The sequence below is a fragment of the Labrus mixtus genome, chromosome 21 (assembly GCF_963584025.1).
Source record: "Labrus mixtus chromosome 21, fLabMix1.1, whole genome shotgun sequence".
NCBI lineage: Eukaryota > Metazoa > Chordata > Actinopteri > Labriformes > Labridae > Labrus > Labrus mixtus.
The window spans coordinates 21435632-21447334 of record NC_083632.1 but is presented as its reverse complement, the minus strand read 5'-3'; the positions used below and the strand labels follow the sequence as shown (position 1 = coordinate 21447334).

Below are 11703 nucleotides of genomic sequence, written 5' to 3'. Positions count from 1 at the left end.
AGTAGGCCTACTGTGTGTGTAATTACAAGTGAAAAAGAATGAATATATACAACATGTAAATAATCCCATGACACTTTTATTTCCTGCTTTCATACATGTGGTTTATTCATTTGAAGACAGCATTTAAACTGTACAATACACACATCATTTTCATAGCATTTTCTTATCCATCTTTTACATTTCTTATTAGAGAAACGCTTAAAGAGGTGATCTTAATTTCCACATGTTTATTCATCTTATTGTTTGTAGGAGGTAGGCTTCGCACAGAAAAAGGACACATGGTCAAAAAACAGAGGAAAGAAAACCTAAAAGTCATATGTATTTTTTAAAAGAATTAAAGGACACTTTCAAAACTATTGGACAGATTTTAGCAGACAAAGAAAATCACTGGGAATAGAAGCTGTGACCAGAGGACTCCTGAAGTGTTGGGAGGACGGACGATCTGAGTACTTGAGCTACTTCCCATGAATAAAACTCAGGACAGGACCATAGTCTGGAATTCTGGCAAAAGAAAAACATGGTGAAATAGTGATGAGTCATCTGCAAACAAAGTCACTAAATGTTAAAGTCAGCACATGTCTTTGCCCTTAATTTTAATTGAATAACAGACAGTCAAATGAAACAAAATTCAACCTTATGCTGAACTATTACATGTATGATTGACACCGGGATCACCTCTGAACCTTTAAGTGACAGAGCACTAGAAAATATAAACAAATACAGACTAAAAATAATCTCTTTTGGATTGTCCAAATCCTTTATCCTATTATGTAAGACAGCTGAGCTCAAATATTGCTCGTAACTAGAGGACAGGAAAATCAGGGACAGGATTTTTAAGGTCACGACTGCATGCAGATGTTTTCTACTTTGATAAACCTGAAACAACATGATTCAACGAATACCCTCAACAAACCACATCCAATGCAAGTGCTCTTTGAACTAAATAAGCATTGGGAAAAAAACCTTTTATTTAATTCACTTTTTCACTCTGGTCTGAAAAGATTTACTTTTTACAAAGTCCCTACAGTAAAAATGTAACATGTAATGCGCTTTACTTCTACCAACTGCATCTGATGTAGAAGATCGACCGCACACATAATCGCAAAGCAGCACCTGACGCCATGGACGCACGTGTTTAAACTGAGCATGAAGAGCAACACTTCTGCCTATCATTTGTAAAGCGCTGCCTGTTTGACATGTGATATTTCTACATTCATTTGTATTCACTCCCTCAGCAAATAATCCAGAGGTAGTGCACAGTGATGACATTTAATAGTTCTCAAAATCTTCACTTGATCATTCAAGAAATACTTTTGTGTTGGATTAAAGACCTGCATTGTAAAAAAAAAATCCCACTGGATAAAATAACTTTAACAGTATAGTCAAACCACTGTGGAAGAATAGCATGAAATAGCATAAGAAAGGGGCGCTGGATAACAGTTATGTCGCGCGCCCCATGTACAGAGGCTGCAGTCTCCATAACAGCCGTGGGTTCAAATCTGACCTCGGCCCTTTGCTGCTAACATTTCCTGTCTCCCTTCAGCTATCCTATCAAATAAAGACAAAATGGCCCTGAAAAAGATTTTGCATGAAAAAATATTTAAAAACCTCGTTGCTTTCAACAAAGTATCTCAAAACTCTGGATGAAACTTGCTATTTTAGTTTGTTTGTCTTTCCATGCAAACAGAGCTTCTCTTACTTCGAATTTATTTAACAGGGACTATGCAATTTAACATTAACACACAGTGAAACTGATGTGCTGTACAGAGTTTATAGCCAGGGTTCTTAAAGGTACAAATGAGGTGAAAACTTCAATGAATACTAACAGTTTTTTTGATAGCACAGTATACCAACATAGTGGAAAACAATGAATGATGCAAACTATTTGCTTGATTAGTCATTGACAAAAAGTAATTTGCAATTGCCATTAATTAATTTTTCACTGAATTCATTATTTGTGTTTGTGGTTGTCTGACTCCGCCCACTGAGACTTGGTCCGGCCAATGACATGTTATCTGCTGACCTTATGAGTATGAACATTTATAATCTAAGAAATCAGATACACACCATCTGCTCCAATTCTGCCGTCACTGTCCTCATCAGCTGCTGAGACAAAACTCTTTATTTCTGCTTCGTTCAGGGTCCTCGCCCCGGGGACAAACCTCTGCAGGAAGTACCTAAACACACACACAAACACACACACACAGAACATCTGCTGTAAGTATTTGAGGTGGCTCTTCTCTGACACACATTTAAATACACATAACACCACTAATTCCTAAATTGCACGCAATAAGACAAAGGGGAATTATATCATCAGGGATTATTACGAGAGGCCTGATGGTGCTATCCAAATAATACCACCACACTAAATCTTTGTGTGTGTATATCACCAGCTCTGTAACTCGTTAAAAATAAAACATAGAAAGCAGGTGGATAACATTTCTTTCAAACTTTTATTGTTTCACACACTTGAGCTCTGACTCCTCGATGAAGCCGCTGTTGTCCTCATCAAGGATCCGGAAGACATCTTTGACTTCCTGGGGCGTCTTTGAGGACAGGCCACACAGCTGGAAAAACTTTTTGTAGCAGAAGGAGTCTGGAGCTGAAAAACACACGTATGCAGTCACATACAACCAAGATTTTTTTTTAAAAAGGATGGGAGCTGCTGAATGTGGAGATTAAAACAGCATGAGGTTGCCTTCCTATGCTTTTATCTTTTAAATCCATGGGACACATTTAGATTTCATCTGGATTCAAAAGCTGGATGTGACCTCAGTGGTAATGTTGATGCAATGACTCGTGTGTGTATGGGTTGGGTGTGTGTGTGTGTGTGTGTGTGTGTGTGTGTGTTGGGTGTGTGTTGAGATAGTACCTTGACAGTCCTTGACAGCGTTTTCAATGGCCTCAGCTGAGAGGATAGAGGTAAGCGACATGTTGGTCCTGTTGGGTCAAAGGAAATCACCATAAATAAACCACACTCATTTTTGTCTGTCTGTCTGTCTGTCTGTCTGTCTGTGTGTGTGTGTCTGTCTGTGTGTGTCTGTCTGTCTGTCTGTCTGCCTGCCTGCCTGCCTGTCGTTCTGTCTGTCTGTGTGTCTGTCTGTCTGTCTGTCTGTGTGTGCGTCTGTCTGTCTGTCTGTCTGTCTGTCTGTCTGTGTGTCTGACTGTGTGTGTGTCTGTCTGTCTATGTGTGTGTGTGTGTGTGTGTGTGTGTGCGTGTGTCTGTGTGTGTGTGTGTGTGTGTGTGTGTGTGTGTGTCTGTCTATGTGTCTGTCTATGTGTGTGTGTGTGTGTGTGTGTGTCTGTGTGTGTGTGTGTGTGTGTGTGTGTGTGTGTGTGTGTGTGTCTGTCTGTGTGTGTGTGTGTGTGTGTGTGTGTGTGTGTATGTGTGTGTGTGTGTGTGTGTCTGTGTGTGTGTGTGTGTGTGTGTCTGTCTGTGTGTGTGTGTGTGTGTGTGTGTGTGTGTGTGTGTGTGTGTGTGTGTGTGTGTGTGTGTCTATCTGTCCGTCTGTCTGTCCTACAAACATTTTTTGTGTTACACTGGATTAACTTGTTTTGTATTTGCAGATGTATTGAGGTTAATATGATGATCCCAGAAAAGACTCTTATTGTGATTGTTTTGCGAAATCTAGCTAAAATGTCTGGTAAAAACTCTGAGGAATAAATGAATCCATAAACTTGATTTTCAAAAGTTCAAATGTCAATAAGTGTTGGTGTTCAAAAATATAAATTGAATACTCTAATAGGCTCCAAATTTGTTTTTAACTTCCAGGATGTGTTTCCTCTGGTGGCCTGTTAATTGCTGACACTAATTGCTACCTCTGAATTATCTAATTGTGTTGGGACCATAAGATAACTGGGACTCAGGGACTGTAAAAAAAATATCACTGTTGGGGGTCGGATGTGATTGGGGAATAATGTTTTTTTAATCAAGAAAGAGCAGAACCTTTGGCATTAATATTAGTATTTTAGGATCTTTTGGTAAATAAATGGTATAATAACATTGAAATCCTCACATTGTAAAAATTGAATAATAGCCAATGCTGGTTATTGATAACTGACCCAGCCTTTGCACTGACTCAGTTGGGGCTTTAGGACTTGGGCAATCAATCCATTTTAGAGTAAAGGACCAAACACATTTTCTCTCTCATGAAAGTTACATCCACCACCTGCATCTTTTCCCATTCCAAAAATGACTTCAATGATCTGACTCCCTATCACCAGATCTGTCTAATAATGTTAGTACAGTCCCTTGGTGCCAAATGAGTTTAAACAGAAGGCCTATATATTTTTTAATTTGGATTTATGTGTTGTGTTATAACTAGGCAATATTTAGAAAGTCAACTTTTGTCATAGTTAGAAGTAACTGTCAGTAAAATGGGTTATACAATTAAAAACAAACTATTATTGCACTTTTAAGTCACATAGTTCTTGAAGTCAAAAGATTTTAGCAGCCTTTTTTATGTAAATAAAATTTGGCTAAGCTAGAAAATCATTTTCTTATGTGGTGAGTAATGTCTAAAACTTCTTAAGTTACTCAAAAATTAACCTTTATAAAAGAAGATATTGGCTTTATTTATATTGCTAGCTCAGTTTGGCGCCAAACTTCGCCAAAGAGGCAGGTGGCACATAAAGCCAACACCTGAATGTCCCTGAATGCGGCTGTGGGACTCACCGCTGTTGATTCCTCTGCGTCCAGGTCCAAAGCAGCAGCACCGGATAAGGCTTTGTGGTGCGATCACACAGCTGTCTCACTGTTATATACACGGGGGTGGATGCTATAGTTTCCAACCTGTCTGCGGATCAAATGTTCCCCACAGCCAGCCGCCTCCTTCTCGGGTTCCTCACCTGCTCACCTGCCCAATTAACCTTTCCTGTTCTGCTCTGCCAAATCAAACTTTTACTCCCCCTATTACATCTCTCTCTCTCTCTCTCTCTCTCTCGCTCTCTCTCTCTCTCTCTCTGCAGGTGCATGTGCATGGTTTACACAGACATCTCAAATTTAATCTGGCCCTCTTTTTTTTTTATCTTTGGTTTTAGGGAATAATCTCCTACATTCAGATGACCATAGAGAACAGCAGGTCATAAATCATCTTATGACTCAGCAGGAGGGGTAGAGGATTTTTGTCTTTTTTTCCCCTAGTGATCTTACATTATACTGATATTGCAAGCTTTGTCAGTAAATAAATAAATAAATAGACTGAACACCGAACACAGGTCGAAATATTTTTGGGTGTATTTTATTAATGCACAAGCTGAAGAGAACCCTTGTGTAAATGTTATTAAAAAATGAAAGTATATATAAAGGTACAAATGACAAAAAGATTATCTCATAAGTAAGAAGAAGTTATTGGGGACTTAACATTTTATAAGTAAAATAGGTTACCTTTATACACTTCAGATAGCCTCAAATGTAGAAGGAGTTCACATTTACCACTTCTTTTAAGCCCTTTTTTTGAATATATAAAACGGTAGAGTAATTCCACTTGTAAATAATTAATTTATGTCACGCATTTGTAGGTAGGCTCTGCCAACATGTTGAGTTGGTGTCTTGTATTGTGCTGGTTTTCCTGTGTAAATGCTCTGACACACAGGTGCACACATGGCTGAAAGGTGAAGGTGTACAAGAGTTTTTGGTCACCATGGTAACAAGTCAACTGTATCCTGAGTATGTCTTCAAATGGAACCCTTTTCAAATCATCTGACACAGCATTGTCTCTCTGGTGAGCCCAGTCAGCACTAATGACGTGAGCAGAGGAGAGGGATGCTTTTTGTAACAAGAACCATGGGAATAAGTCTCATTATTATTTAAAGCAGGCCTGTTACATGCAGTGAACATGTGACTTGACACTTTGAGATTAGAGGTATTTTCATGCTCACTTCTAATAATGAAAAATAAACTATTTATTGATGTGAACTCGGGGAAACAAATGTGCTGTCACTCAATGTAAAACACTCAAGCCACTGAAATCATAGCGGCACATTTAAGCTATTAGATCACAGGCGCCATCTGGTGGCTGCTTCCCGTCAACGCTGAGCCATCTTTACTTTAGGGCATGAATGTCTGATTAACAACAAAATTAGAGAGGTTTCCTTGAAAATATTATATACTAGAATTACCCCACAAATCAGTAGCCTACATTATAATACCGTAAGAACAATAAACCCCAAATTGGCTACTTTTTGTAAAGATCACACTGAGACTATCCACCATTTATTTTGGAACTGTAGCCTACTTTATCCAGAATTTTTTTTTAAAGAATTGTAATAACTATATTATTTATAAAGTCTGTTAAAAAAAATCCTCTTAAATTTGAATCTTTTTCTTGAGAGTGAGGCAATGAAAACATTTTTTTCTTACATGTAATCAATCTTATTCTGCTTCTTTTTTCTTTTTTTGTGCAAATTTCACAACCATACGTGCACATTTTACATCCGTCACGTTAATTAAAGAGCACAGAAAAGCTTTCAATTGTATAATGTTTTTAGCCTATTTAATTTATGTTTCTAAATTATGTTAAACATAAAGCTTTGATTTGATGCATCCCTTGGCATCTCACATTTTTTGCAGGCTACTTTTCGTCTTTCCTGATTGTATTATTCTGTCTTCACGTTCTGTATTACAACAATATCCGGTATTGCTATTTGTATCAATAAAGTGAAAAAAATATAAATATTATTTACAGTCTATGGTGAAATCAAAAAGGTTGGATGACACTCACAACAAGAATTCCAGTTGTGAGAAGGAAGTGTAAAAGGCAATTTATAAAACAAGACTGTGACATTTTAAAGGGTGAGAAATAAGGCCCTCTTCCTTTATTAAATTGGCTATTTCATCACAATTGTTCTCATTAGGCTACAAATAAAAAGGTTAATTCATTAGCAACACACTGTTTGTTTATTTGGTACATTCAAGGCCACTTTTAGCTATATTGGTTAGGTTAGCATTTTTGCTAAATGTTTTGAATTTAGCAAGGTTCATGTTGTTACAAACCAGTAGCTTCAAGATTTTCATGGAAAAGGTGCATAAGCTAAAGTTGTCTTTTCTGTGGTATTTAGGTGCTAGCCCTAATTGAAATGTTTATATTTAGTTAAAAAAACAAGAGGTATACAATTATTTCTGGAGTATTAATTTAGTAGCTATATCTTTAGGCTACTGTTAAAAGCTTTTGTTTGTGACTTTCTGCGATTTACTTCTCCACTTATACATCGTTAAAATAGCAGGGTGATTAGGATTTAGCATGTTTTTTTTTCTTTTGTTGCTGCAGTCAAACTTTAAGATAATAAATATAATTTACAATAGAAACAGAAGATTCAAGATTTTTCTAAAAGGTAAAGAAGGTACAGTTTAATATTTAAGATTTATTGTCTCTTTTATGATCTAGTGGCTTGACCTAAATAAAATTGCAGAATTTTGCATTTAAGTGGCAAAATTAAAACTTCCTATCTTTGAAGCTTTTGTTTGTGACTTTGTTTGATCATTCCCAGCTGATTTAAAGACCAGGCTCAGACTTGTGTTACTGAAAAAGAACCTTTATTGTTTTCTCATCGTTCGTCCGTTTCCCATGAAAGTGCATCATCACTGATCTCATGGTAAGCAAAAACTCACATAGTAAAACGACTGCAGAAGTGAGAGAGAGAGAGAGAAAGACACAAGTCAACCACGCCATACACTTAAGTCAGGTACATTCATAGTGGACAGCGAAGGGGTGAGCACTGCCAATGAGAGAGAGAGTGAGGGGGTCATAGTCTGTTTACAGTTGGGTCAGGGGTAAAGGTCAAGTGTATAAAAGTGGTGTGGAGAATTGAGAGAGAGAGAGAGAGTGGATGGGAAGAGGAGAAGAAGAGAGGAGGAGTTTGTCTCAAGTTGTTCCTTTAGAGTGTTGGAGTAAGATGTCGTCTGCTTGTTCATTTATGCCTTGATCATGGCAGCAAACTCTGCAGGAAGAAAAAAGAAAATGAGAATTGTCACATTCGATTGGAGCTCAGGGTCTGATCCTTCTTCTGTCGTTAAAAAAAAAAAAAAGTGTTCCTTACCATCAACTCCGATCTTGCCATCACCATCAGAGTCACCGACTGCGAGGAAAGCAGCGGTCTCCTTGTCAGTCAGAGCTCTGGCGGAGGCAGAGAAGTTCTGCAGGAACAGCCTGGAGAGGATGATGATCAGAGAAAATCTGAGTACTGCAGTAAATACAACTGAAATATATATATATTATTATATTATTATTATATATTATACTGCCAATGGAAGATCACTGTATATTTATGCACACAGAATTTATTGCTTTTGAAAAACATTATACTAATGCTTAACTGATCAGTCATTTTATGTTGCTCATTCATTTTTTTTTATGAATCATAAAAATGAGCTTGATTTGGCCCAACATGTCAAGCTTGCTTTGTTTGTACTACTGGTGTAAACAGTTATGGCCCAAGAGAGAAAAAAAACAGTTCTCAAATACTTTGTGGCAATTTAAAGCTTTAAAGAGCATCTGTGTATTCTAAGGGTTCAGTGAATCTTGAGATGAAATATAAGAGATGCCACTTACTTCAGCTCATCCTCCTCAATGAAGCCACTCTTGTCCTGGTCAATGACGGCGAAGGCTTTCTTGATGTCGTCAGCAGACTTGCTAGACATGCCAATCTTGGCAAAGAACTCTTTGTGGTTGAAAGAGTCAGCAGCTGTGTGGAGTCATAAATGAGCTTGTGTTAGATATTAAGACACACAACTTCAAGTGTTTTGTTAAGCTGAATTGTATACTATGGGCCCTCAACCTTCATTATTTTCAAGGCAGTTAGGATTCATTTCCAGGTGTTTTCATCTTAATGTAGCTACTCAGATACAAATAAGATTGTCTGTTGGGTCACACTGAAATAACAAAGTCACATTCTGCAAACCTGCTATAGTATTGATCAGCTCTGAAAATATTTGTAAAGATAATAAAAAGAGATGCACATTCTAATCTGCTGTAACTATTATTTGGTTATGCGATTAGAAAATGAATAAAGAAAGAATCCTGGTCATTCTTTTGCAAAGCAGATCTGAAAGAGCACGGGTCACTACCATCTCTACTCTGTGTTATAATACTGCATGCTGTGTCATTTCTTTTGGTGGGCTTTACCCGCGCAAGCTGCAAGGGCTGCAGTGATGTCAGCTTCTTTGAGGGATGCGGCCAGTGCCATTTTTAGCTGAGGGAGGAGAGAAGAGGACAAGTCATCAGTTCAACAAATCAGTATACAAATTTGGTAAATGATAAATACAGCTTTCAAAGTTCAAGGAGCAACTTTCAATCTTCATAAAGCCATGCAATAACTGTTTAATCTCCTCTTTGTGAATAATCCTCTCTGGAAAGCTCCAAAAAGAAAGGAACATGATCAATAAAGGTAGTCCAATTTTTTCCAAAACCAAGCCCTTCAAGGCAAAAGAACAAACATCCTTTGCAGCAGCAGTTGGTTGACAAATAGACTTTTCCCATTTGGTTCCTTAGTTGGTCCAAAATTAAACTCTGAGCTTTGCCTTTTCATCGATTTATATCCAAATGCATGAAGTTGAAGCCCTGCACCCCTCTCGGAGTCAGGCAGCAGTGCCTAAAGGTCTGCAGCTCCTCAGTGAAACTCACCTTCGGGTTATCTCTGAGGACAAGAGGGAAATGGCTGAGATGAATCGGTTCACTGCAGTGAAGCACTGGGAGTCGTTTGCAGGCTTATATACCTTCACTCAACAGAAATATGATGCATAGGCTATGTAATGGACACTGTGTAGAAGCAGTCAAAGCAGTCGGTCGAAAAATGTGTCCAGTAGACAGAGCTGTTCTATTTATATGCACATAAATGAAGATGCTTAAATGGTAGGCCAAGTGTAGACCTATGCAAAAGTGCTTGATATTGCATAGGGCTAATAATATACGCTGCTGATTTGGGTGAAATGGACTCTGTGGTCATGTAGTTTTGAGCTGTGCAGAGCATGGACCAAGTGAAGAAAGAGGTCAACTTTTAGCATGTGAGTTGCAGATTATCAGAATGCAAAGTTTACTATTAACACAGTGGATTGTGTGCTATAATGTAAATGTTTTAAACACTGCATCCAGTCTTATTTTTATGACATACTGTTATTGTTTTTTCTGATAATGCAGCCAACAATAGAGCAAAAGCTAAATTTTGCATTGACATGCTAATTATCTTTGGTGATTGATAACCCTTCATGTGACCTTTGACCGGCATCAAATGTCTGCAATGGGTTCGCTGGTATTTTGTCGTCAGAACAGTCTGGATGTTTTATGATTTATTATTACAGACATGGGTAGCTAAGTTAAAGTTCAAATAAATTCACATCTTCATATGTTTGTATTTTCTGTTATATGCTAAGCTTAGCAGGGCTTCACCAAAATAACAGACGTTTCTATATGTTTATTTCTGCAAAATAGATATTGTGTTATAATTGTGTATGAAACTTAATGGGACAAAAAGGGATTGTGCATAAATGTGATTCTTATGTTGCTCATGAAGATAATGAAATACAAGCTTAACAATGCATTGCTATAGGGTCATTTATTATTCTTTCAAGGAACAGGTCGAGTTTATGGATATTTTGGCTTGTTTGTATGGAGTGTCACTATAGTGCATTATTTAAGGATCGCTCTCTCTCTGTAATAAAGGTACAGGAGTTTGATTGCAAAGCCAGCTAGATCCATTGAGATGCCTTTTCTTTCAAAGTACCTCAGATCATCGTTTACTACCATGCAGCCAAAGATGTGTTTGCCAGGATTTATTTTTGGTCCTCTTACAGAAATTCAGACCATTTCTTCTTAAGGCAATTAAACTATTTGATGCTATTTTAGGACTCATTGAAAACTAATATCTTCAGTATCATCGTCTTATTAACACTTCCCGAGTGAACCATGTACTTGCAGGCTTATGACACAGGGTTCCCACACTGCAGAAAACAATGTAATTAAAAAAAAGACTGGAAATGAGGGGGCTTTCCATGCCCATATTTGGCCGATGACTGTTGCAGGCTGTTGTGTGCCTGTTGTACACTAGAGGTCAGTGTAGGTATTATCTTGTGACTACTGTTATAATGGAGTTATTATATCAGCAAATTTGAAAAATGCAAATCATATTGAAACTATATATTAAAATGAATAGGCAAGTAACAACTTTTCTGGAGATAATCAGAAATATATATATATATATATATATATATATATATATATATACATATATATATATATATATGGTGTCACAAACTTTAATACAAATCTTCTGAAAAAAACCTGCAAAACTCAACTTCACTTTCAACATTTGCTTCGGTCAAATGAGGTCTCTCACCTCTCACGACTGGGCTATAGATACTGTAACTATTTCTGCCCTCCTTCAATATCCAGCTTAAATTACAAATATCTCGCAGCAGGAATGTAACCCATCAAGTAAAGCCATGAATGTCAGTAATTTGAGACAGAGAAGTCACCAATCATATTCTCAGTTATATATTTTGAAGTTTGCCATAATTGCTAAAAAATGTTGAAAAGCCAATGATCCTTATAAACTTGGCCTTAAAATTGGCCTTAGGATGATGTTTTGAAACTTTGAAACCACCACAACCATTTCTGTTTGAACCAATCTATGGTTATTAGTTACCTCCATATCTTTGTTGCTCCACCTGACAGACTATTGACACAGCAGGAAAAGAAGTGACCTATA

General features: G+C 37.4%; 2 protein-coding genes across 2 annotated transcripts; both read right to left on the bottom strand.

Moving 5' to 3' along the window:
* Positions 1 to 60: 60 nt before the first annotated feature.
* Positions 61 to 4923, bottom strand: pvalb9 (parvalbumin 9). The gene is made up of 5 exons (XM_061028894.1): positions 4679 to 4923; positions 2876 to 2943; positions 2473 to 2605; positions 2068 to 2177; positions 61 to 501 (listed from the first exon to the last, which is right to left on the bottom strand). Exons 2-5 carry the CDS (start codon positions 2934 to 2936, stop codon positions 476 to 478), a joined length of 330 nt encoding a protein of 109 aa, XP_060884877.1. The 5' UTR covers positions 2937 to 2943; positions 4679 to 4923; the 3' UTR covers positions 61 to 475.
* Positions 4924 to 7515: 2592 nt separating this feature from the next.
* Positions 7516 to 9710, bottom strand: LOC132955531 (parvalbumin beta-like). The gene is made up of 5 exons (XM_061028405.1): positions 9624 to 9710; positions 9126 to 9192; positions 8553 to 8685; positions 8041 to 8150; positions 7516 to 7941 (listed from the first exon to the last, which is right to left on the bottom strand). The coding sequence occupies exons 2-5, from the start codon at positions 9184 to 9186 to the stop codon at positions 7916 to 7918; spliced, it is 330 nt and encodes a 109-aa protein (XP_060884388.1). The 5' UTR covers positions 9187 to 9192; positions 9624 to 9710; the 3' UTR covers positions 7516 to 7915.
* Between the last annotated feature and the right edge of the window lie 1993 nt (positions 9711 to 11703).

Bases quoted from the DNA above. Each gene is read 5' to 3' on its own strand.
- LOC132955531 (XM_061028405.1), bottom strand. From the start codon at position 9,186: ATGGCACTGGCCGCATCCCTCAAAGAAGCTGACATCACTGCAGCCCTT. The intron at 8,151-8,552 runs GTAAGTGGCATC...CATCCTCTCCAG, and splicing joins ATTGAGGAGGATGAGCTGAA to GCTGTTCCTGCAGAACTTCT. The intron at 7,942-8,040 runs GTAAGGAACACT...TTCTTCCTGCAG, and splicing joins TGGCAAGATCGGAGTTGATG to AGTTTGCTGCCATGATCAAG.
- pvalb9 (XM_061028894.1), bottom strand. From the start codon at position 2,936: ATGTCGCTTACCTCTATCCTCTCAGCTGAGGCCATTGAAAACGCTGTC. The intron at 2,178-2,472 runs GTGTGTGAAACA...GTGTGTGTTTAG, and splicing joins ATCGAGGAGTCAGAGCTCAA to GTACTTCCTGCAGAGGTTTG. The intron at 502-2,067 runs GTGTGTATCTGA...TTCTTTTGCCAG, and splicing joins CGGCAGAATTGGAGCAGATG to AATTCCAGACTATGGTCCTG.